The sequence below is a fragment of the Girardinichthys multiradiatus genome, chromosome Y, assembly GCF_021462225.1.
Source record: "Girardinichthys multiradiatus isolate DD_20200921_A chromosome Y, DD_fGirMul_XY1, whole genome shotgun sequence".
NCBI classification, from domain to species: Eukaryota; Metazoa; Chordata; class Actinopteri; order Cyprinodontiformes; family Goodeidae; genus Girardinichthys; species Girardinichthys multiradiatus.
The window spans coordinates 40,159,277-40,183,452 of NC_061818.1; the positions used below are offsets into that span (position 1 = coordinate 40,159,277).

The 24,176-nt window shown below is 40.0% G+C and overlaps 1 protein-coding gene across 1 annotated transcript; it reads left to right on the top strand.

Annotated features, from left to right (window-relative positions):
* Positions 1-3,540: 3,540 nt before the first annotated feature.
* LOC124864188 lies at positions 3,541-9,484 on the top strand. Its single transcript, XM_047358852.1, has 4 exons — positions 3,541-4,257; positions 6,230-6,247; positions 6,528-6,691; positions 8,041-9,484. The coding sequence occupies exons 1-4, from the start codon at positions 3,541-3,543 to the stop codon at positions 9,014-9,016; spliced, it is 1,875 nt and encodes a 624-aa protein (XP_047214808.1). The 3' UTR covers positions 9,017-9,484.
* Positions 9,485-24,176: the final 14,692 nt, after the last annotated feature.

Here is a 24,176-nt window from a genome sequence, read left to right on the forward strand (position 1 = left end):
TGATGGACCGCTTTCTGATCCCTCAGCCCGTTTGTTTGATCCCCATCTTTAAGCCTTAGGTTGCTCCTAGTCCACAGCAGCACTGCTGCCAAACCTAAACAGTTTGGACTCCAACAATCCAGGTTTCTGGAACCTCTGAGTGCTCTGACTATATTATCATTTTAGTAGGCTACTTGAATTATATTTCTCACTATAAAAAATACCACTGTAAATAATCTTAAAGGGATATTAGCTAATATTTTACATCAAAAAATATCAGAATCTGTGCTCAAGTAATACCGTCAATGTATGATTTTCATTGGCGTTAGCATGAGACACCTTAGCTAAAAGACAGCAAATTAGCTGAGCCTCGTATCCCTGTCACACTATTAAAGGCTTTATATGTGAGGAGGAGAATTTTAAATTCTATTCTGGATTTAACAGGGAGCCAATGAAGGGAAGCTAAAATAGGAGAAATATGATCTCTCTTTTTAATTTTTATCAGAACTCTTGCTGCAGCATTTTGAATCAGCTGAAGGCTTTTAACTGCATTTTTTGTGGACATCCTGATAGTAAAGAATTACAATAGTCCAGCCTTGAAGTAACAAATGCATGGACTAGTTTTTCAGCGTCACTCCTGGACAGGATATTTCTAATTTTGGCAATGTTCTGGAGATGAAAGAAGGAAATCCTAGAAACCTGTTTAATATGGGATTTAAATGACATGTCCTAGTCAAAGTTAACACCAAGGTTTTTTACTTTATTACCGGAGGTCAATTTAATGCCATCCATATTAATTGATTAACTAAGCAGTTTCTTTTTTAAAGACTCTGGTCCAAAGACCTGCCCCGTTTGTTTTTACATTTCCAGCAGCATGTTGAGACGGAAAAGACAATACAACGAGGACTGTAAAGAAGAAAGACGTAAATAAGTGGGCTAAGAGAAATCCGTTGGGTTAAAAAAATACAGCAGGGATATATTATAGGGGGAAATATATACATGTTTAAAAATTGAAAAGGACAGAAAGGCAATTAAGTATGAAGGCAAAAGTGGGGAGGTCTGTGGATGTTTTGAACAAACCCAGTTGTGTCTAAGACAGCATTAAGGCTATATTCACTTTCAGTGTCAACATGAATGTTAAAATCCCCTACAATAATGACAGTATGTAACACTGTATGTAACACTAAATCAGATAAGAAGTCTGAGAACAATAAAGATCTCTACTGATGACAGCTAGTCTGTATACGGTCCACTGTGTAGTTCTCATGAGCATCGTGAGTAGGATTATCTGACGGGGATTATATAATTTAGGTCATTGCTGAGGCCACTAAAGTACTTGACACAACCCCACAATGGCAAATGGTTACGTCTGGACTCTCTTGGTTGATGCATCTATGCAAACCTCTGTAGGTTAGGAACAATTCCGTTTGGCTGCCAGATGATGTACCCACAAACATCTTTCACAAAAGATTTACAACATAAACCTGCAAAGCCAGCTTACCACAATACAAGTCGCCCGATTCAGGGTTGCGACTACCTCACATTCACCTCTTCTCCACCAACACGGATCAGAACCTGTTCTGGTTACCAAACGTGATTTCGAACCGGGGACATGGGTTTTCACCAAAGAAAAGAGATTCCAAGGCACAAACTATGGTTCATCTTGGGCCAAGCAGAATACTTGGTTGTTCTGCGTGAACCGTAACGTTACCTGTGGGTGGGTCGAAGCTGCAGACAATAGAAGCAACAAGTATGGCAGCGAAGACGAAGAATGCATAAACATAAACACATAAACATTATTTATGATGGGAAAAAAACAAAAAATGCATTGTATAACTATTTGTTTCCGTCCCACTCTCAGATGCTAACATATGCAAATGAAAACATTGTACATTCCCTGTTCTTGCACGGAGTTGCCGTCTCATTTTTTGTTTGGATGTGCAAAGAAACAATGCGAACAGCTCAGCCAGCTCCGCTGTCTAGCTACTAAACCCCCCTTGTCTTCAACCCCCCTCAATACATTGGTTCTTTCACAAAACAGAAAATGTGCCCTAATCCTGCTTTGAATTGTTTCATGAAATGGGCTCCAACAACAAGATGAAGATGAGATCCGAGTTAATTGTCCTTAAGCAGAGAAAAGCAGAAAGCTACTTTTGGGAAGGGAATGAGTTACTGCCTCAAGTGGAGAACTTTAGGTATCTTTGGGTCTTGTTCACAACCAGAGGTAAAATAGAGCAGGAGATGGAGTGACCGAGAAGAGCAGCCATAATCCGTTCATCAGGTTACCAACTTCAAACACAGAGAAACACATTTTCAGGTTCTTTTGTAAATCCTGTCTGTGCCGATGGGTCAAAGTGGGACATAAGTCATAATAATATCTCAGTTCCTCCTTTTTATTTCAAAACTGATTCATGAGAAAGTTTTAAAAAGCTAAGGGGATCTATGCAGTGGAACAATCAAAGTAAATTATAAAACAGGATGTTATTTACAATCTGAACAGATAAGAGGGTTTGTTATCGTACATGTAACCAGTCCAGTTACTGGGTCACCAGCCTGATAATAAATCAGCTGCTTCACAGGAATCTAGATCTGCTTTATAACAGCTGATAAAATGAAGAGTTTTATTCCTGCTTTCTTTGAGCTCTTCCTTTGTGCCTCAAATTTCCATTTTAACCAATTAAAAGGAATTCCAAAGGAATGTGACTGGGGGAGTAATACATCCGGTCAGAACCCTGTGTGGTACCAGCTTAGGAGCTGAGAGGAGGGCAACTTGTTTTTGCTGTAACTCAACAAATATTGTCCAGAATCTGCTTAGGATTCATGGGTGGAAGTGAGGATAAAGATTTTTTTATTAGTCTTTCTTCCAATAATTAACCAACATCTTTCCATCGTCCCTTAGTTCTCCAAGTTCTCTGAGGTCCTGAAGAGTCAGATCAAAATGAAATCTGGTGCAGCTGAAAACAGAAAAGACAAATCTGTGTCAAGATCTTTATTCCTTGTTTTCAGTTTTCTGCATGTTGATGATTGAATCCAGGTAGTGGTTCTGGTTCTGATCCGGTCTGACATGAAACAGCAGCAGGTGAGCTGAATCGTTAATCATCACCGAGTGTTTCACAGTTCAGGGTCATCAAGATAATATGCAGAAAAATACTTTTACTTTTGGTTTGACTACATCTTAAAATTGGCGAATCAGAACAGAGATACAAGCAGTAAATTAATCTGTATAAAAACTGAAGCTGAACTCTGAGTCTTTACACAACTCATCAGAACAGGTGAGACACTTATTTGACATTATTAAGACTAATTTAGTGTTTATCTGTTATAAGATTGTTCAATTTCCTCTAGATTTTTTCTCAGTATTTTAGATTTATTCTGAACTACAGGAGATCTGACAGAACGTCCAGGAACCTCAGCAGCACAACTCCTTGAGGAGTTTTACTGATGCTAAGTTTATTTCTAAAGAAGGTGAGAGTGCAATGATCAGATGGTGTTTTAGTATAACTTGTAACTAAACCTGAATCTGTGCTCTTTGCAGAGGGGTCTTCTCACTCTGATCTAACCATGGATGTTGCTGACATGCTCATAGATAAAATCCATGAGTGGGTGAAGCTACAGAAGGAAGGTGCAGAGAAGTTTGACCAACTGGCCACAGAGCTGGAGAAAACCAAGAAAGTCTGCAACATCAGCAAAGTAGTAGGCAGCTCAGTGTCTGTAGGAGGAGCAGCAGCCATGACAGTTTCTGGTATATCAGCCCTCCTGACCGGAGGAGCTGCCATCCCGTTTCTCTTCACTGCAGGAGCCGTGGCTTCTGGGCTCGGTCTGACCACTAATGTGGCTTCAGATGTTACAGACATTACTGTATCAAGCCTAAAAATGAAAGAAGCTAAAGAGATCGCTGAAAAGATTGAGAATCTTGAAAAGGGGATCAAGAAACTGATGGAAACATTGAAAGAGGAAGGAGAGAGGAGGGAAAAAGAGGCTCTGTCCTTTGGGAAACTTTCTCCAGAAGATTATGTTGTACAAAGGATCCTGGGGGCCATGGCCAAACGAGAGGGGCTGATACTAAATGCTGGGATCAGTCTGCACATGATGTTATCTGGCTTGTCTAAAACCGTGATCACTGATAAGGCTGATGATTTTGGTGTTCTTGGGATTTCCCTGGTTTCTAAATTTGTGATGATTGCAGCTAGAAAGTCTGGGAAAAGTTTGGTGTCAAATGGACTTCCAGAACTGGCAGCATCCATGGGAGCAAAAGCAGCGGGCAAAGCAGTTGGACGGGTGAGTAGTTCAGACACGACAGCATCACATCCAATCTCATGCAAAGAAAGGCTGGATGTTATAGACCAATAAAAGTTCAGCTAAAGATTTGTTACTGAACATGGGGTGTGAGTAAAATAAAAAAACCACTGCATGCACAATGAAATCAAGATGTCTGAAACCTTGCATCAATCCAATCACATTTCCTTTGTGCATCCCAATCAACATGAAACTAAGTGTGCAAGAGGCAGTACCAGACTCCTCTTTGAACACATCTCAGTTTAAATATGCAGATGGAAATTAGAAAAATGCTTTTTTCTAATTTTTCAGAATGAGTTTTGTACTGACACATTTGTATCTTCTTAAATCGAAAATATTCTGTGCAACTGAAAGTAGATTTTTTTAGGGTAGGGTAGGGTTAGCTTAAATGTCTAAGACCCTTTTTGGACCTACAATAATTTCTTTTCAACTTTTTTTCATTAAAATATTGCATGTTTGATTTTTTGCTGAGCAGGTCAAAAGTAGGAATTCACAATAAAATTGTTTTACATTTTTAATGAAAAAAAAGGCACTTTTAACTGGGGCCCACAGTGTGAAAAGTTTTGATACCAAGTCGGGATATAGATTACGGAGTGGACCCAAGAGCAGACAGGCAGAACCAGATTTCGTGGTGATTAGAAAAGATTTAATAAGCAAAACTCCAAACCCAACAAATCATGACACACCACTGATATTCACTGTTATTTTAAATGAAAGTCAAAGTGTTTTTGGAAAAGGCTGAAGCATTTCAGACTGTATGCATCTCTTTATTGTAAAACACAGAGACAATAAAGGGGCTTAGCAGGGCGTTCTGAGACCGAAGTCTAACCAGCAAAAACCAGGAAGGCGCTTTTTTGACCCCCCAACTTGTAATGATGCTGTGAAGTCTCTGATGCACACCCAGCCTGTAGGCCTGAACCACCTCGCCACTGTGCTGGTTACTTAGTTTATGTTTATCAAATGTATTTGGAATTGTGAATGAAAGCTGCTTCCTGTTAACAGAAACATTCATTCTGTGATGGTAAAGCACCATAAAGCTCCTAATACATCAAAACAACTGCAGATTGCTCCTTGATGCGAGCCTCTTCATCTGCATTGTGGGAATTGATTTAACCTGGTTAATATTGGGAGTGACACCCAGTAAGAATTTCCCATCATTGATCCCAGTATTTATGCACTAATCAAAACAGGAGAACATCAAAGGTTACACACATATTTCAAAGATGTGACAGAGCTTGATGTTCTTCATCTCTGTTTCACTTCCTGATGCCAGGGACGGAGCTAGAGGGGTGGCCAGGGTGGCATTGACCACTTCTGGAACCTGATTGGTCACCAGCAGGTCTGTCAATCACCTTAACCCGACCATACAGTATAACTAGCTTTAAAAGATGCGCAAATAGAGTAAAAGACAAAGAAACACATGATTTAGGCAACTATGGCTCAGTGGGAAGAGTAGTCGTCTTGCAATCCGAAAGTTGTGGGTTTGATATTTGCTATTGGGTGTTGAGTACTGGCAGAGTTTATCTGTTTAGGGTAAGAATTACAACAGTTCAGCTGCACCTCAATCACATTTAAAGCCAAAATATGAGAACACATGAATGCCTTGAATACCAAAGGTCATTAAAGAGGAAGATATTACTGTCATAATGAGGGTTTTTGTTGGACCAATATGCAGATAAGGACTCCAAAAGCTCGAGGTTTGCAGGTTAGACGAGTCTTTAATGCTCATGGTACAAACAGACAGCGTAGAAAACACTCACAAGAAAACACAAGGAACCAGGAGGAAACAAAGGACACAAACGGGCTTAAATACAAAACTGAACAGCAGGGGGAACCAATGACAAACGTGACAAGACAATCAGGGGAAAACACAGAACAGGTGTGGGGTTGGGGTGCAGGGAGACAGAAAAACAGAGGACTAGACCAGGTAATATGACAAAAACACAAACTCAAGAACGCAAAATACAAGCAGGTATGACAACTACTGTTAACTTGCTCTTCTCTAAATGCAAGTAAAGGACGTTGAGGAAAATCAAAGCTACAGAAAAACAATGCAGAGGTGCTACTTTTAACTGCATCTGAAAATATTGCACAAAGGTTAGAGAAAAAGAATATTTTCCTTTATTAGTAAATTGACTCCCTAATAAAACTCCCTGGCCAGTTCTTCCACTGCCTCAAGTTGACACCCAACTAACTAAGGTTTTTTATGCATGGCAGGAGAGGAAATTTTTTCTTGTTTTTGTCCTTGAAAGGTTGGAGCAGGAGTCATTGGGCTGGCATTTTCAGTTCCTGAGCTGGTGGTCAACTGTATCGACATAAACAACTGTAGGACTGAAGCCAGTGAGAGTCTGAAGAAGAACGCTGTGGACATACGGATAGCTTCTGACCAGATGGAGAAGGATCTTAAAGACATTCAGTAAGTCTGAACAACCAAACAAACTGGAAATAAAAGAATTTATAAAGTTTCATTGTTTAATCACCATAATCTGAGATGAAGTAACTTTAATGGAAACAAACACAGAAGTCCTTGTTTTTGGTGGATCTGTTCCACACTGTTAACCCAAACCTTCTTTCTATGCAAACACTTTGACTAAATACTACGTCATAAAAATAGTTTTGTTGCAGTACTTAAACAGCTTGAGTATATGAAGAGCTAATGGACAGTCATTGGGTCAGCTACAACCTGAATACAAGTTAGGCTTATGCTTCCTGGACAATATATTTTCAACTGCTTGCATTCCACTGTTTTACCAAGTTTGGACTCTTTTTACATTACAAAAAATGTGACAAGTCTGGCGAGGATGAAATAATACAACCTGTTATATTAAAATGTCAGAAATATGAGCAAGAAAGAAGATTTATGAGGAGAAAACTTGAGGAGAAAAGTTTAGTTTCATAGACACATTGCAAAGGAACTGCGAGAGCAAACATATACATATTATACGATTAAAAAAATGAAACCATTTAAAAGAGTTTGATTATACAGTATGTATTAAAATACAATTTAGATATTAATCCATGATGAACCGTACTCCATGCCAAGTGGTTGCAGTAATACGCACCTTCAGTTTTTTTGCCAACAGCCTGTATGAATGATGGGAGATGTAGGCTGCACAGTGGCTCAGTTGGTAGAACTGAATCCTGGCCTGGGGTCTTTCTGCATGTTCTCCCCATACATATGTGGGATCTCCCCGGGTACTCCAGCTTCCTCCCACAGTCCAAAACATGACTGATAGTCTCTCTAAGTTGTCGTTACGTGTAGATGGTTATGTGCGTTGTTGTGTGTCTCTGTGTTGCCCTGTGATCAACTGGCGACCTGTACCCGCCTCTCGCCCGATGACCGCTCCCCTGTAACCCTGTATGGAAGAATGGGAATAGAAGATGGATGGATTGTTGTCTCATGAAAATAAAATTGTTTTGATGTTAGAGCATCATTGTTAAGAAATATTTGGTTTTTGCTGTGAGTTTCAATAAAATATATAATGTGTACTACATTTTTCATATATTTTTACTGTATTTTAAGTATATTAAAATTAAAATACTAGATTTTAAATATTTTACTTTTAAGTAGAATCAACAGTTTGTTACTATTGTTGATTACTTAAATAATTTAAGTGTGGTTAACTTGGGAGGTTCAGTTCTGACTATTATATATTTAAGTTGATTATACTTGAACAAATTAATTTTCTCTACAATCAACCCGTCCTGCCTTACAGTGTGAAACTTTTATTTCCATAAACCTTTCATTGATGTTTTCTGTTGCAGAGAGATCTTCCGGAGGTTAGCCAAAGTTAAACGCTGCATTGAAAACAAAACCAGGAGCAATGACGACAGGAAAACTTTGTTAAAGTTTGCAAAGGAAAGCTGCAAAGATGAAGCTATTAGACTGTGGCTCACAGAGAACACAGAGTCTGAGATCTTCTCCAAGCTGGTGGACATGTTTCAGTTCCTGAAGGAAAGGATTGACGAGGAAGAGAAGAACAACCACAGCAACGATGTTGACATCACCTTTGTGGCTCATGGAGCCATCAAAGCCTCCATGATGTCAGCCAGCTGTCTGCTGCCTCTGCCCACCATCTCTGACGTGGTTCTGTACTCTCCCTGGAACTGTTATCTGGAAGCTAATGCAGCATACGGTGTCGCTACAGGGAAGCTTCAACCTGTCCACAGAACCTTTTACTGCTCATCTGGACGTGGCTGCAAGATTCCAGATGAAAATCATCGACCTGAGAATCTGCCCAATATGTGGAACTCCATGAAGAAAGCTGGAAATCAGAAGGTTCCCAACATCATTGTGTCTCCTCTAAAAATACCTGAAGATGGTGCCTGGAAGAAAATTGAGTTCCTAGAAGACAAACATGGTGAACCTGGAAAAAATCGTATCATCATCCCACTCATCCTCCCATCGATTGATCCAAAAGAAAATATCCCTCTCCCTGTGGTCACCTTGGCTCTGTCGCTGGTGCTCATGTTCTCCCGGTTTCAGGCCACGCTCCACCTCACCATCTGTCTGGGGAAACTATCTAGAAAAATTAAGCTTGATGAGGAAGCTCTGAAGCAGGAGTATGCTTGCACCATCGACTACACAGGAATGACCTCAACAGAGAAGATGTTGGTCTCCACCTTCTCAGACATCATTTCTTCAGTGAAAAGATTCGTCTGGAGAACTGAAAGCAGTGAAGAAACCCAAGAGGGAGCACATGAGAGGCTGTCCAAAGCTTTCAAAGCTTTGTTTGGTTAAACGTCTGAGTGACAGAAGGAGGTTTGTGAAGGAATGAAAGATCAGAACATCACTGGTTTCATCTTCATCAGGTGGACCAGATGTGTTGGACTCTAACTTCAGGTCCATCTCAGCTGATTTTATGTTTATTATAAAACATTCAGCAGATTCATGTTATTCCATTTATGTCCTGTACAGCTCGATGGAGACTTTTACTGCACTGCCACCTAGTGGTCTTTAATAATAACGGAAATCTCTGTTTCAATTATTTTTTAACTAAATTATAACTTGATTAAATTCATTTATTTAGTCATAATGAGTAAAACTTGCATCAATCCATTGAAACACTCATATTTACATGTAATCAAAAAACATTTCACTTGAATCCAATCAAAGTACAGACCCAGAAATTGGATTCAGGACATCATTTGAAACTAAATTGTAAAATCTTGTGTATCTAAGGGATTCCAAGTGATTCCAACTAATTGAATCATTTGGCTTATAGCAATATGAGCAGAAAACAAAGTGGCCATTCTGAAGGATGAGCTGCAGATGACTGGTGATATTCCTCCAATCCAGTCAGAGCAGCTTGGTTTGATTTGCTTTTACCGGTTTTTGATGATCAGTCAGTTTCAATTCAATTCAGTTTATTTATATAGCGCCAATTCACAACACATGTCGTCTCAAGGTTCTTCACAACAGTCAGGTTCATACATTCCAATTAATCCTAACAAACAGTTCAGTCAGATTCAGTTATTTATTCAAATTGGATAAAAAGTTTTTCTATCTAAGGAAACCCAGCAGATTGCATCCAGTCAGTGACTTGCAGCATTCACTCCTCCTGGATGAGCATGTAGAGACAGTGGACAGTCACTGGCGTTGACTTTGCAGCAATCCCTCATACTGAGCATGCATGTAGCGACAGTGGAGAGGAAAAACTCCCTTTTAACAGGAAGAAACCTCCAGCAGAACCAGAACCAGGCTCAGTGTGAGCGGCCATCTGCCACGACCGACTGGAGGTTAGAGAGAACAGAGCAGAGACACAAAGAGAACAAAGAAGCACTGATCCAGGAGTACTTTCTATGGGAAGGAAAGGTAAATGTTAATGATCATGATTGTATGCAGTGATGGAGTTTCTCTGTCAGCAGCATTTATTAGTTTCACTGTCACTGATTTATTCCTTGTTAATTTTCACCATTAAATTCATTGAAATGAGAGTTTGTCATCATTGTGTTTTAATAACGAAAGGTCTCAACAAGAATAACAGGTCTCTGAGACAAATAAGCCTCTTAATAAATCCTCGACCTCACATTAAACATGTGAGGAGCATCTTGGTGACGATAAATCAGCTGATTTACAGGAATAATCTGCTGTTATGATAGAAGTCTGCAGGAAGGCAAACAGGTTCTGATGACAGTTGACGGTATGAAGGCTGATTTTAGACTAATTTAATTGATCCTCAATCCATCATAGCTCAGTCTGAAGTATAAAATACAAAGATAATGTAATAACCTGCTGATAAGAATGGTTAGTTTGTTGAGTTTTATTACTACTATAATGATAATACTTGGTTTTTTTTTATCAATGAATCTGGTTTCCTGTAATCCATTCACATTAGAGTCAGAAATATGCTTCTTATTTTGGGATTCCTCAGGGATTACCACTCAGAAGTTTCTCTTTCATTTTTTTGTTGTTTAAATAGTTGCGATAAAAATAAAAGACAGGCGTGTCCGGGGGAGCAGTGACCTCAGAGGAGAATACAAAGAGAACAAAATAACCTGCTGATAAGATGATTTACTTCAGTTACGTCACAGAGCTGCTGGTTTTTATTGTCAGAGGGTTGGTCAGTAAATCCAGTTTAATGTAATTCATGAACATTAGAGAAAGAAACGCTGGTTTCATCTTGGAGTCTTTGGGGTTTACCGTTCTGAAGTTTCTCTTTCACTTAAAACATCAGGTGTGTCCAACATGCTGAAATGTTATTCATCACTGATAAATATTTTGCTTTGGTTCAAGTTTCTCACCTGATCAGCCAGCAACAGGTAAAGCAAGCTACACCTTCCGTTTTATTGTAATTTATCACATTTATCAGGATTTTCTGCATGATTTCTGCATTAGGAGAGATATTCCTAACTGGTCTCATGTTTCTGACGTGATAAATGCTGAGTTGTGTTGAAACACGAACAGCAAAAAAACTGTTTAAATCAGGCTGGGAACAGGTCAGATCATTTAGGTCTTCATACACTGTAAAACACTGTAATACCCGACTAATGTAGTCATATTTAGGCTTCAGTTTGTTACTTTAACTCCAGATTTCATACAGCAAACAGAACAGCAGTTTTAGCTCATATCTCACTGGGATTCATTCAGTTTAGAACTAAAACATTATTTTCACTTTCAGTTTCTGATTATCTGTCGATCATGAGCGACTTGGCAACCAGCCGGATGCAGTTAGAGGAGCTGAAAAGACGGATGGTGATTCTGTGAGTTTCCTAAAGTTAAATGTGTCATCACCAAAAACTACATTTTAAAAATACCAGCTATGTTCTGAGAAAACACTGAACATCTTATTCTGCTCCAAAATACTCTGATGAATACCATCAGATGGTTGGATTTATTTATTTGAATTGTTGTTTCTGGGGTCAATGATTTAGAAGGAAGAAAGTCAGTCTCAAAGCAGCAGTTTGGGCTTTTCTGCTCATTTCTTTAGATTCACTGTTGGTTTTATACATTTAAATATCTCATTTAAGGTTGGATCACAGTTAGACTGGCAGATTTGCTCTTTCTGGAAGGCTCTCCACAGGGTTTAGATTGTAACACATCTAAACCCTGTGGAGCTCTTCCAGAAAGCGCATTTCTGAGGTCAGACACTGATGCTGGACAGGAAGGCCTGGCTCATACTCCTCCACTAGATGTTCTATCAGGAACTGTGCAGACCAGTTCTTTTACACAAAGTCACTCATCCATATCTTTATGGACATCACTTTGCACACTGATGCACAGTCATATAACCCACCAGGTTGGGAGCTGTCCTAAATATCTTCGTATGCTGCAGCATTAAGAGTTCCTTTCACTAGAACCAAAGGTCAGAGACCAGCTGCTGAAATATATATATATATATATATATATATATATATATATATATATATATATATATATATATATATATATATATATATATATTATATATACACACAGTACAGAATCAACAGAATGCCAAGAGTGTGTGGAGCAGTAATTAAAGCAAAAGGTGGCTACTTTGAAGAACCTAGAATATAAGACCTAATAAGATATAAAAAAGTCAAAATGATAAACACATTAAGTTCAATTTTATGAAGATTATACATTGTTTTGACAAAAATTCAGAATGAAAGACTCACCTTCACCGCCTCCACCTTCCATGACTCTTCTGTGCGTCTCCTGGCCTTCCAATCAGCATCCTGTCCGTCTGATTCTCCATCCAATAACCTTCTGACCCCTTGCTTTTAAAGGACCTCCTGCAGTGTTCATCTTCGCTTGTCAGCTGAGCTCATCCCTCCTCCACCCCACCTCCATCATCTTCCTTCACATCTACTCCTGGCTTCCTGGCCGCCAATCCACCACCGGTGTCGGATCAGGGGGAAGACATATTTAAATCTAAGCCTTACAAATGATCATTTTGCTCATGTCATTCTCAGCATTCGTGTCTTCCTCCCAGGTCCGAGCACCAAAGAAATAACCATGTAATTTCTCATCATTAAAACTTTTCTAATTGCCAACCCTCTCTTTGTGAGTCTTTTCAGATTGAATTACACATAGCACTTTTAGACAACTTGATTTTATTTATTTTATGTCTTTTACCAATTCAGCTTTGTAATCTCTTAATGAAGGAATCTCAAGAAAACACAACATTTCATGATGAAAATTTTTGACTGTTACTGAAAATTACATAAGAACAAAACAATAGAGCAATTTAATTTTATCAAAAGATGCACACACAACTGAACATGGGAGGAGGTTTTATGGGTCCAGGTTTTCTATGAACAATGTCCCTCAGACTATTTTTCATTTTATGGAATACTTGGAAGCAGTTCTGTGGGTTTTTCCTGGTGACAATGCACAGATGAACACCACATTTCTGCAGAAGATTGCTGTCTGTCCTTCGGGACAATGACTGCACCTTGCTTTGTCTGTGAAAGCTGGAAGTGATACACTCTATCACAACGGACATCAAGCATGGGTCTTGGGGTCGTTGGCCTATTTATGCATCTGATGTGGCTGCGCACATTCTTCTCCCCTCCCTTGGAATAACTTATCTTCCTCTTTCCACTGTTGATAAGCCCATCTCCAACCTTCTGAATTCATTGAGACTTTTGTGATTTGCAGCCATCCATTATTGACGGCTATATCAGCCATTTGCCAAAAGAGGCATAGACACCACCGGTGGGACTGTGCAGGGGTGCAGTACAAGGCCACCATCATGTCAGCAAGGTCTACTCCCCCCATGTGGACATTGTACTGTGACATAATGTTTGGACAGAGAGCAGCAAGTCTTCTCTCCAGAAATGCCTGAGTTCCTTGAGAGGGCTGATTGCAGCACAGGAGCTATCTAAGGTGACACCTTTGCTGTTAGACCATTCTACAACAGCCACCTCCACCTCATCATCCACCCTGTAGTCATAGCGGCCCCTCCCTTTCCTCAGCAGGACACGGTCATCCTCAAGTGTGCATCCTTTAAGTCTGTTCCTGCGGATGGTTCCCAGACTTCTCAAACCAAGGGACTCCTTCAGATGCACAATGAGTGGGAGGGAGGTGAAAAAGTTGTCAAAGTAGACAATACACTGATGGGTTCTTGATGGTGTTGCAGAGTTGAATGGCAACATTGGCTCCAACTCCATGTTCTTTGACTGGACCCTGGCCTGTACAAAATGTGCATATTCCAGTGTACGTCAGGAAGTCATGCACTATCCCAGAAACCCCAGCTCGAACAAAGAACTTAAAGTCCCAGTGGTGAGGTTTGCTCAGGAGTTACTGTCTGAAAGACCCAGCCTTTGTTGCCTTGTACGGGACCATCATTTCATCTGTTGAGAACTTGTTCTCACCGAGCCCGGTTTTACGCAGGGGCAAGAGGGGTCAAAGCCCCCTCAAACAAATGTCTGGCCCCCTCAAATCAATTCTCAATCACACAAGCACAACCCCTCGCCTTGCCTCTGCCTCCTCCTCCTACACTTAAGGGCCAAACATAGTCAGGCTTATTTAACTCTGCAGACATACGCGTCGACTCAAACCGGACGTCCGCCGGACCAAAGCTCCGTTTTCACGGCCGCCAACGTGATGTTATGCTTAACATTATAGTGCTGCTGAAAACATTACGTGGCTTCTGGCCCGAAGTTTCTTTAGAGAGGGGGTCATTTTGGCGCCACACCTGCTGAAAAACACTTGCATTTCCCTCCAATCAGCATCCATGCATGACTGCATGACGCATTGCCTACATACATGAAATCCAGCTGTTGACTGATGTTTGTCAGGTGTAATTAAGAGACAGAGAGGGAGATATACAACCAAACAGACAAATTAGACCATTTTACTCATTTCACTTAATTACTTTAATGGTAATGTCTGAAGAAGAAAAGAAAAAGCATGACCACTGTCGGGGTTTTGGATTTTGTGTTTGTTTTTGTTGCACTTTGTTTTCAGTTTCCAGATGGGGCTGGAGTTTCTCAGGTGTGCTGGGTGACAGGTGCGACTGATCTGCTGATTACATTGGAGGAGTATTTAAGCAGGAGGCTGCCAGCTCTTCGATGCCAGAGTGTTTGCCTTCAGTGGTAACAGCTCAAGCCACCTCTATGCTATCCTTTGTTCTTTGCTCCTGAGCTGATATTGTTTATGTTCCTTCGCAGTCAGAAACCTGAACCAAGTGATCATTCCTCGCTGAACTTTGGCTTCGTTTCCAGAAGTTTCTGGACAATCAAGATAACCTACGTTTGGTGGATTTCGTTTGGATTTTGTTTGGATTTCGTTTCCAAGTATTAAGCTGGCAGCTTCCTGTTCACCTCCGTCTCCTGAACCAAGACAGAAGCGTAACCTGTCCACCCTCCAACACAAGTACCTGAACATTGGATTAATTCCTGAATTAACCAGAACCCACTCTCCAGCTCAAGTAAACCCTCTGGATTCCTCTGATTCGCACACTTGGGTCCCAACTCCCTCTAACCCTGGCGACCTGACTTCACTCACTTAGTAAGCCGTTCTACTGTTAACCTCATTACTTCTAGTTTATTCATCAAAGATTATCGTTCTTGTTTTCACCAGTTCTCCTTCCCCTCTTTCCATGCAGTTGGCGATTCTACCGTTCACGTTCCAGCACTGTTTTGTAAATAAAACACCTTTCAATATTCACTTGTGCTTCAGAGTGTTCTTCTGTATGTGGGTCAGATCTATCTAAAATAAAATGACAACCACAACCATTTTTCTGAATGTCTAGTAGCCAAACTCTCACAATAAAGTGTTGCTAATAAAAAACAAACGTGCAGTAGTTATAATTACAGCATGCTGCCCTAAACCCTAAACTGTGTCGCTAAAAGTCACTTTAACTCAACGAGCTCCTTTCATGCAAGCATTTCTACTCCAGCAATTGAGGAATAATTTTCTAGCTAGTTAATATTACAGGCTAATATATGCCGAAGGCTGAATATAATGCTCTATGATATAGAGCTGCAAACACAAAATGATAAATAAATAAGAAAATGTTACTTAGCTGTCTGTTTGATTTTATTAGCGTTATAATAGAGCCAATGCTAACATTAATTACCTAAAGTAGGTTTGTGATTTGAAATGAAAGGAGGCTCTTAAGTTGAGCTCAATGAAAGTGTGGTGAGTTATATTAATATTGGTAATGGTTTATTAGTTTATTATTAGTGTAATGCTACAACTCTGTCTAAAAACAAATGTAAACTGTTTTCTCACCTGATTCAGTGAGTCTCTTTTGATTACGATGCATAGCAGAACAATGATTTATTTCATTTACAAATTTTGCAGCATAATTCCAAGAAAAGTGAGGCTATAAAAGCATAAATGTATCCTGTTTTTTATTCTAATTTTATAAATAAATTTGGCAATGGATGCCCTTTTTCCAGCTTAAACACGTGCCTCCAAAAAAGTCTGTGCATGTTCTGGTCTGGTTTTAGCTTTCTGGATATCTTTTGTATTTTCCTCTTCAGCATGACGCTGTCTCTCAACATCAAGTCAAAGCCTAACAAGGTAAAGGCTGCACCTCCGTGTAAATTAGATGAACTATTAACAGCGTGTTAGGTATTATTTAGTCAACTCAGAGGTAAGAACGATACAGTCATAGTTACTTGCAGCAAGGGTAGCCCACTTTGCAGTGAAACTACAAAGTTTTGACACCCTATCTCTTTATTTATATGCACAGTTCAACAGACAGTTCAGACAGGGTGTGTGTGAGACAGAAAGGAGGCTGGTTCACACAGAGATAACAATAATCTCACACACACAGGGAGGAAGGCATAGTGCAGGTGCCTTGCAACACAAAGTTTTTACATGAGTGATAACAAGTTTTTGCACCCATCCAACACAGCGTTTTGGTGTTTATGATTGATCAGTATAATTTCACACTGACAGTTGATTAACCAATGACCATCAATGATTGATGATGTCGAGTTCAACAGATTCTCTTTTTCAAAATAAATGAACTATTGATGTGAGAAAAAAGACACATGTTGGGATGTGCAGGTTTTTACTTTTCTGCCACCAATGACTATTTTGATATGAATAATTACTAAAAACATTCCAAATGTTGTGAAAAGCAGCCCAAATTTTAACAACCTGCCCAAAGCTATTTTTTTCCAGCCAAACATGTTCAAAAGAAGCCCAACTGGGAGGAAACCAGTGCAGTCTGACAGATTGCACAGTACTACACAGTTTATCCCAGTCCCATAAAGAAAACACTAATAAACAACAATAAATATGCCGGAGCATAAGGTGCCCCTGTCACATTTCTGCCTGCCCCCTCGTACATGCATGCCTAGAACCGGCCCTGGTTCTCATTTCCATTTCCAGACACTTTCTTCTTATGTTCTCCAGCTCTGGTGTCACTTTGCAGAGCCAAGCTTGGGTTGGTGTGATGTCTGACTGTCTTGAAAGTGGATGAATCTCAATCACTCCCATGATTAGCTTAATGCCAACAAATGACTTGACCTCATCCACAGTGGTGTTAACACCGGCTCCAATCAACTGACAGCTGTAGACATTTATCTGTTCAGCAAAGTGTTGGAACAGATCATCATCAGAAAACTGGGCAAAGTAGCTAAATGGAGAAGACAGCTCATCAGGTGTGTTGAATTCACTGGCAGCTGCTGTTAACTGGTGCTCAAAAGCCTTCTTATGTCAGCCGTACAAAAATATATACATAAATGGTCATAAATACATAACTAAGTTGTTATTATTAGTAAGTATGGACTGAATTTAGCTGGTTAGTGGCATGCTACTTTCAGTAAATATCATTGTCAGGATTAGTGCAACAGAATGCAGACGAGCAGGCAGCAAGGTAAGTGAAAAGATTTCATCTTTAGAAAAAACAAAAACTCACTGAAAAGAGGAGGCAGGAACAAAACAACAAACGGGCAGGCAAGACAGGCAAAGCATGATCCGAAAAACAAGGTGAGATGATCTGAAAATGTTTCTGCGACGAGTAACAGAACAGGTTTGTATTTATGGAGCATGAACCAGGTGAAGCAAGAAGACAGATTAGCTAGGTGCAGGTGAACCGAATAAAGTTGATTGACAGGACAAAACGTGGCTGGAGCAGAACGGAAATCCAAGGATCCAAACTAATAGAAATATAACTAGAAAAATATGAAACTAAAGCATAACCAGATCCAAAAGTCCTAACTTGATAAAACATGAAAAAGAAGACAAAAACTAAAGCATGATTCAAAATCTATCAAGAATAATCATAATAATAATAATAATCCAAAAACACCCACAAATCATGACAATCATAATAATACAGCTTGTATTTTTTCAACTTACATCAACTACTACATACAGACATTTGTATGAATAAGACTCTCACCAGAACCCCTTGGCTTGTTTAGACTGTTTACTGCGATCCATTTCTTCATCCTCCTCATCAGAACTGCTTTTATTGACTGCTTCTATCTCATGCTGGCTGATAATTACTTCCTGATCTTCATCCCTGTTTGACTCAGAGTCAGAAGAACCTGCAGGGATCGACTCTATCGCTCTCATTTCTGTGCTTTCCTTTCTTTTCCCATAAAATGACCTAGCTAAGATGCCCTGCCTGAAAATACATTGTTAAAGCAAAATACAGTTAGAGTCTTGTAATAGTATCAGCTGTGTATGATAATATCTGGTACTGCCATAATTATTAACATGCCTTCCAGTTTGAAGCAAAATATTGAATAATGCACATTGACCAAATTTCTACCCCTAATCTGGCAACGTATCTCAGGGGACACTTACAGTTTTGTTTCTTCACAGACGTGTTGATAGAGTCTCTGTGATCTCCGGTCAGAGAGGACCAGCAGCAGGTAGCAGATGATGTGGAGGTTCTCTCAAAATAAATGGGAGGTTGACCCTCTCTGGAAGGTCAAATGTGTCGTGGTAAATTCTTCAGGCTTTGAAAGCGGACTGCAAATCAGGGCCCTTTTAAGCGACATCATTGGTCTAAGTGACAGTAATCAGGAAGTGAGCAGAGAGAAGAGGACGGAAGAGATGCAGCAAAGGTCTCGATGCCGGGAATCGAACTCCAGACGGCTGCATGAAGGACTCTGTGTATGCATCAGACGGTGCTACGCTCTACCACTACACCATGCGCCGCTCCAGGCTCAGGTTACAGTTAAGTTTCTGCATCTGACAAATGTTTTTATCCAAGCCACTTAAAAATGATGATATAATAATACAGTTAATATGAAAACTGACAATAAGCTACTTAGAAGGAAGACCAGGTTCTGTCAGAGGAGACGGTGTAGAAATAGAGAGCAGTAGAACGGGTAGGGAAGTACAGGTTAGGAGATGCTCTCTGAAGATAGTCTCTTGGAGATGGACAGGGGTGCCCGGTTCTGGTAGGACTCGGTAGGTCATTCTTCAATCATAGAACAACACATGAAAAGAATCTGGTTGAAGATGGGATGAACTGCCAGGTTCTGGACCATCTGCAGAGGTTTCACAGCACCGGCTGGGAGACCAGTTAGGATGGTGCTGCAGTAGTCCAGGTGGGAGATGACCATAGACGGCACCAGACTAATTTAGCAATTATGACAATTATAAATTGTAATTATAATTATTTATCATTAATATTTTCTCCTGTAAAACTTGATGTTATCAAAATGTTTTTTCTACTGGTTGATCGTACATATGATAAAATTCAAAGATTAATTTCAAACATATAAGCAGAAACACATCAGACTAACAGAGCAGCAGTATTTCTGCTCCAGTTTCTCATCTGTACATATTAAACATGAGGAGCGTCTCAGTAAATCAGATGATTTACAGGAATAAGCTGCTGTTCTGGTTGAAGTCTGCAGGACGTTCTGAAGCAAACAGACTCAGATCTGTTCTGATAACAGATGATTGATCCTCATTTTATTATAACTCAGTCTGAAGTCTAGAAAATAAAGCTAACATAATCATCTGCAGATAAAATGATTGGTTTTCTGCATTTTTACTTTAGCTGCTTCTGTAACAACTGTGGGTTGTGCTGATTTTTATTCTCAGAAGGTTGGTGGGTAAACCAAGTTTACTGTAATCCAACCACGTTAGAGTCAGAAATGTGCTTCTTGTCGTGGGATTCCCCCGGGATTACCAATCAGAAGTTTCTCTTTAACTTTGCTCTTGTTTAAATGGTTGCAATAGAGAAAGTGGGCGGGTCCCAGGTGAGCAGTGATAAGACCTAGGAGCCTCAGATGTTACCTATCCTGATCAAACACAGCTCCTCATTCAACAGCAGGTAAGTCTAGCTACACCTTCACTTTAACAGTCACCTTTTCATCCAGCTGACAGATGAGTGCAGCAGATTCAGAACAAAACGTCCCAGCTGAATCTTTGAAGGTTTGTTTTAGGAGGAACCTAATAAGACTTGCTTCCTGCTGGAGATGAGCCGACAGACCCAGATTCTGTGAGTTTCTGAACCACAAACAGAAAGTGATGATCATAAGAAACAGAAGAAACATCAAATTCAGTTTTAATCACACTTTAATTTTATTGTGTTTAATTATAAGATCGACTTAGATAGGACTTAGAATCGATTTATAATTTAATCTAAATCTGACTTCATTGGACTCCAACGTTTACACAGAAACAACATCTTCTACTAACAGTATGAATACCAGATGGTATCATGGTGACCTTTTGTCAGGTTCAAGCAACCTAAAATACTAACATTACAAAAAGAAGAGAAAGACAAAGAATTAGTTTCTTACTCGCTGCGAGGAGAACAGACAGAGATGTGCTTCAGTTACAAATCTCCTACCGCTCTGAAAACACATCTGTCCGATCCTCTCTTTTTATTATCTTTAGGGTGGTCCCTAGTTACATGAGCGTTGCTGCTCTAAAGGATGGGGTAAACAGCTGCAACGTAAACAGGTCATAAACACCATTATCTTGTAACAACGCACTTCCACAGTGTCCACCATCTTAAGATCTGTGTGTCTTCTGTTCAGCTCAATCAGCCTTCATCTTCATGACCTCCTCAACTGTGACTGCTTCCTTTCCAGCTCCACCTTTGATCCTTGCCTGCAAACATCTCATCACATCCTTACTCACACATACATGAAAGGTTATAAAGATCAAATAGTAAAGTTAATAAAAAAAGAAAAATATAAGATAAATCTATATACAATTATTCCAACAACTTTGTTTGTATCCGTACTGTTAGTCAGAGCTGGGAAGTTTCTCTCTGCAGCCTGGTTCACTCCAGGATCTTCATAAAGTGGTTTTAATGCTGTGGTTTTAAAATGTTCTGGGAAGACTGCAATCTCTAGTTTCTCTCTGCTCTTCTCTCTTGTTAGGAGGGAAGTCCACAGAGATGTTCACTATTGGAAAAGAACCAGGTCAGATAAGAGGACCACGCTGATGAAGCTTGCAGAGGAGAACTGCACCAATCAAACTGTCCTGACGTGGCTGAGAAAAAATTCACACACCTTCATCAAGCTGGTGGACATCTTCAATTTCCTGAAAAAACACATAGAGGAGGAGGAGAAGAAGGACCACAGCGACATTGTGGACATCACCTTTGTAGCTCATGGATCAATCGGAGACTTCATGATCCCAGCCAGCTGTCTGCTGCCTCTGACCTCCATCAGAGACGTGGTTCTGTACTCTCCCTGGAACTGTGTCTCCTGTGGTCTAGAGTACGGCATCGCCACAGGAAGACTGAAGCCTCAGCACAGGATCTTTTACTGCACCGATGATGGCTGCACAGTTCCTGATGGAATGCATCGACCCAAGAATTTACCGGACCACTGGAACTCAATGAAGAAGGCTGGAGATCAGATGATCCCAAACATTACTGTTAGTCCTCTTCGACCAGACGATGGAGTGTGGAAATACTTTGAGCATCTCACCAAAAAATATGGTCCTCCAGGAAGAAACCGGATCGTGATCCCGTTCATCCTCCCAGGAAAAGAATCTCAGAGCGTCCCGTTCTCTGTGGTCACCTTGGCCCTGTGTCTGGTTCTGCTCCAGTCCAGGTTCAAAGCCACCATCCACCTGAACGCCTGTCTGAGAGACAGATCTGTTGGACAGAAGCTTGACAGAGAATATCTGGAGAAGCAGTACTCCTGGGCTCCTGATGGAACTGGAATGAAATGTTCATCAGACATCTTCACTTGTAGATTATTTTAGTTCCTTAATTAAACTGGGGAAGAAGCACATCTGTTCTACTGATTATCTTCAGAAATAAGACAGATTGTAGATGTTTATCTCCAAGGTATTACTGATGTATTATTTGCACATTTATTTGATTTAAATCATTTTATTAACAGCAGACATTATATTAGAAACTAAAGAGAAATTCATTGTTTGTTAAAAGAGTAAATATCACTTTCAAGCTTCTCCTGAACTAAATGATATGAAGTCAGAACATCATTCAGACTGATTCTTTTTAACACATTTCTGAGGAAACTGCAGCTTTTCTGGATTCAGTTGACTGATTTATAGTTTTACTGCAGAGCAGCTTCTGAGTTCCTGGAGAACTTCTTGCTGTCAGACACTGAAGCAGCTGGAGGAGGAGCTTTCCAGAGTTTATCATCTCAGTTTGTCAGGATTACCTGCTGAATCCAAACCAGCTTCTCCTCAGTAACCTCCAGCAGAGGCGAGAATAAACCTGGTTTAAAAAAAGCTGCTTTAGATCCAGAAGAATTTAAATAACAGACAAAAGATTAGAGAAGAAAAAATCCAGAAAGATCTAAGAAGCTGTTAGTGGGTCTTCATAGGAAGACGTGCAGAAACTGCTGAAAATCAAGCAGACAAAAGGACAATTTATTGGTCTTAGTAACCTTTATCTCCACAGACAGCTGCATAAACAACAATCAGTCATAACAATATGACCATATAAAATATTCCCCCTTTGACCCCAGATCAGACGTTCCTCCTAGGTCTGATGTAGACATCTGAAGGTCTGCTGTGGTATTCGGCCCAAAGCTGACAGCAACCAGGCAGCTTATTTCTGTTGCACTAATGTTGACAAACAGAACCAATCCAAGTCCAGTTGTACAGAACACATTTTACTCTAAACCAATCATACAGTCAGTTCAGATCCAGTTACATGAGGTCCAGTTGTTTCTTCAGGATGCAGAACAGTTTTCTGTTGGAGGAAACTCAGCCGAAATCATGGAGTCACTGACTTCACAGGAACTCCTCCTCCTCAAAAAGCACATGATGACAGTTGGAAGAAATACAGGGATTTTTTTATTATTTCTTTAATTTCTGAGGAAACGGTGCTGATCAGTCCGAGGGTTTATGGATGACTTGGACCAGAAACTGCTGTAAAGTCATCCCAGTTTTATCTTTCAGGCTCCTTGAATGTCAAACACTCCCAGGACTTCTTTTCTATTTTTATTTTTATTCTTCTATTTCTATTTTTCATTCAGACTCTTTTTATTTGCACCTTCAAAAGTGACTCAGTGGGAGTGGAGCCTAAACAAGCAGCAGATCAATTAAAAGTCAATTGTCTGGACTTTATACCAAGCAGAAGGTCAGCTGCATATAGAAAGTTGATCTCCTCCCTAAAATCAATGCTTTTTGTCCCTACTCCCAGTCTAACTGACTAGAGACCAGTTGAACCTGGTCTCCCCTCAGCCTTTAAGCAGTTTACCTGCAGAAAAAGCAGATCTAAGGAGCAGGTCACCACCAGAAATCTCCACTCAGATCTTTACAGTTTAGAACATGGTGGTACTGAAGTCTTCTTCAGGACAACATGATGTTTTTGATGTGTTTTGCAGACTATATTGTGATGTCCTTGTATCAATGCTTGTTGCAGCCTTGTTTCCTTCCTCAAGCAGCCCCAGGAGATCATTAAAGATCTAGCTGTTCCTGGGAGGTGCAGCTCTTTTCTCGCTCTCGCTGGGTGACTATTTCCCAACATGCTTGATGTTTTCTGCTTCTTGCATCCTTTTACAACATCTTGTAAATAAACTTACAATCATCCTTATATGGTTTTCCATCACAGATCTGTACGTTCAGCTGAACCTACATGGGGTACTTCAGGGCTACATTTTAGGCCCTGTTTTATTTTCTCTCTACTTATTTCCACTAGGGTCCATTTTTGAAAAATATAATATATTATTTCATTGTTATGCAGATGACATCCAGATTTATTTACCTTTAAAATCTGGGGCATCCCGGTGTACAGAGAATTTGCAGAATTGTTTACAGGATGTTAAAACATGGATGGAGCTTAAATGAAAATAAAAGTAGGTTCTTGGGTTTAGGCAAACTGAGCTGCTGACAGAATGTCGGCTCCTTGGACTCATCTGATTGTCCTTTTATTAGGAATGTTGAGATTATTTTTGATAATAACTTTGAATTTGACAGACAGATCAGTGCAGTAGTCCAGTCTAGTTTTTATCATCTGAGGCTAATCATCAAAGTCAAGCCTCAAATTGATGCCCTTGAAAGGGTCATTCAAGCCTTTATCTTTGAATGGACTACAGCATCTCTC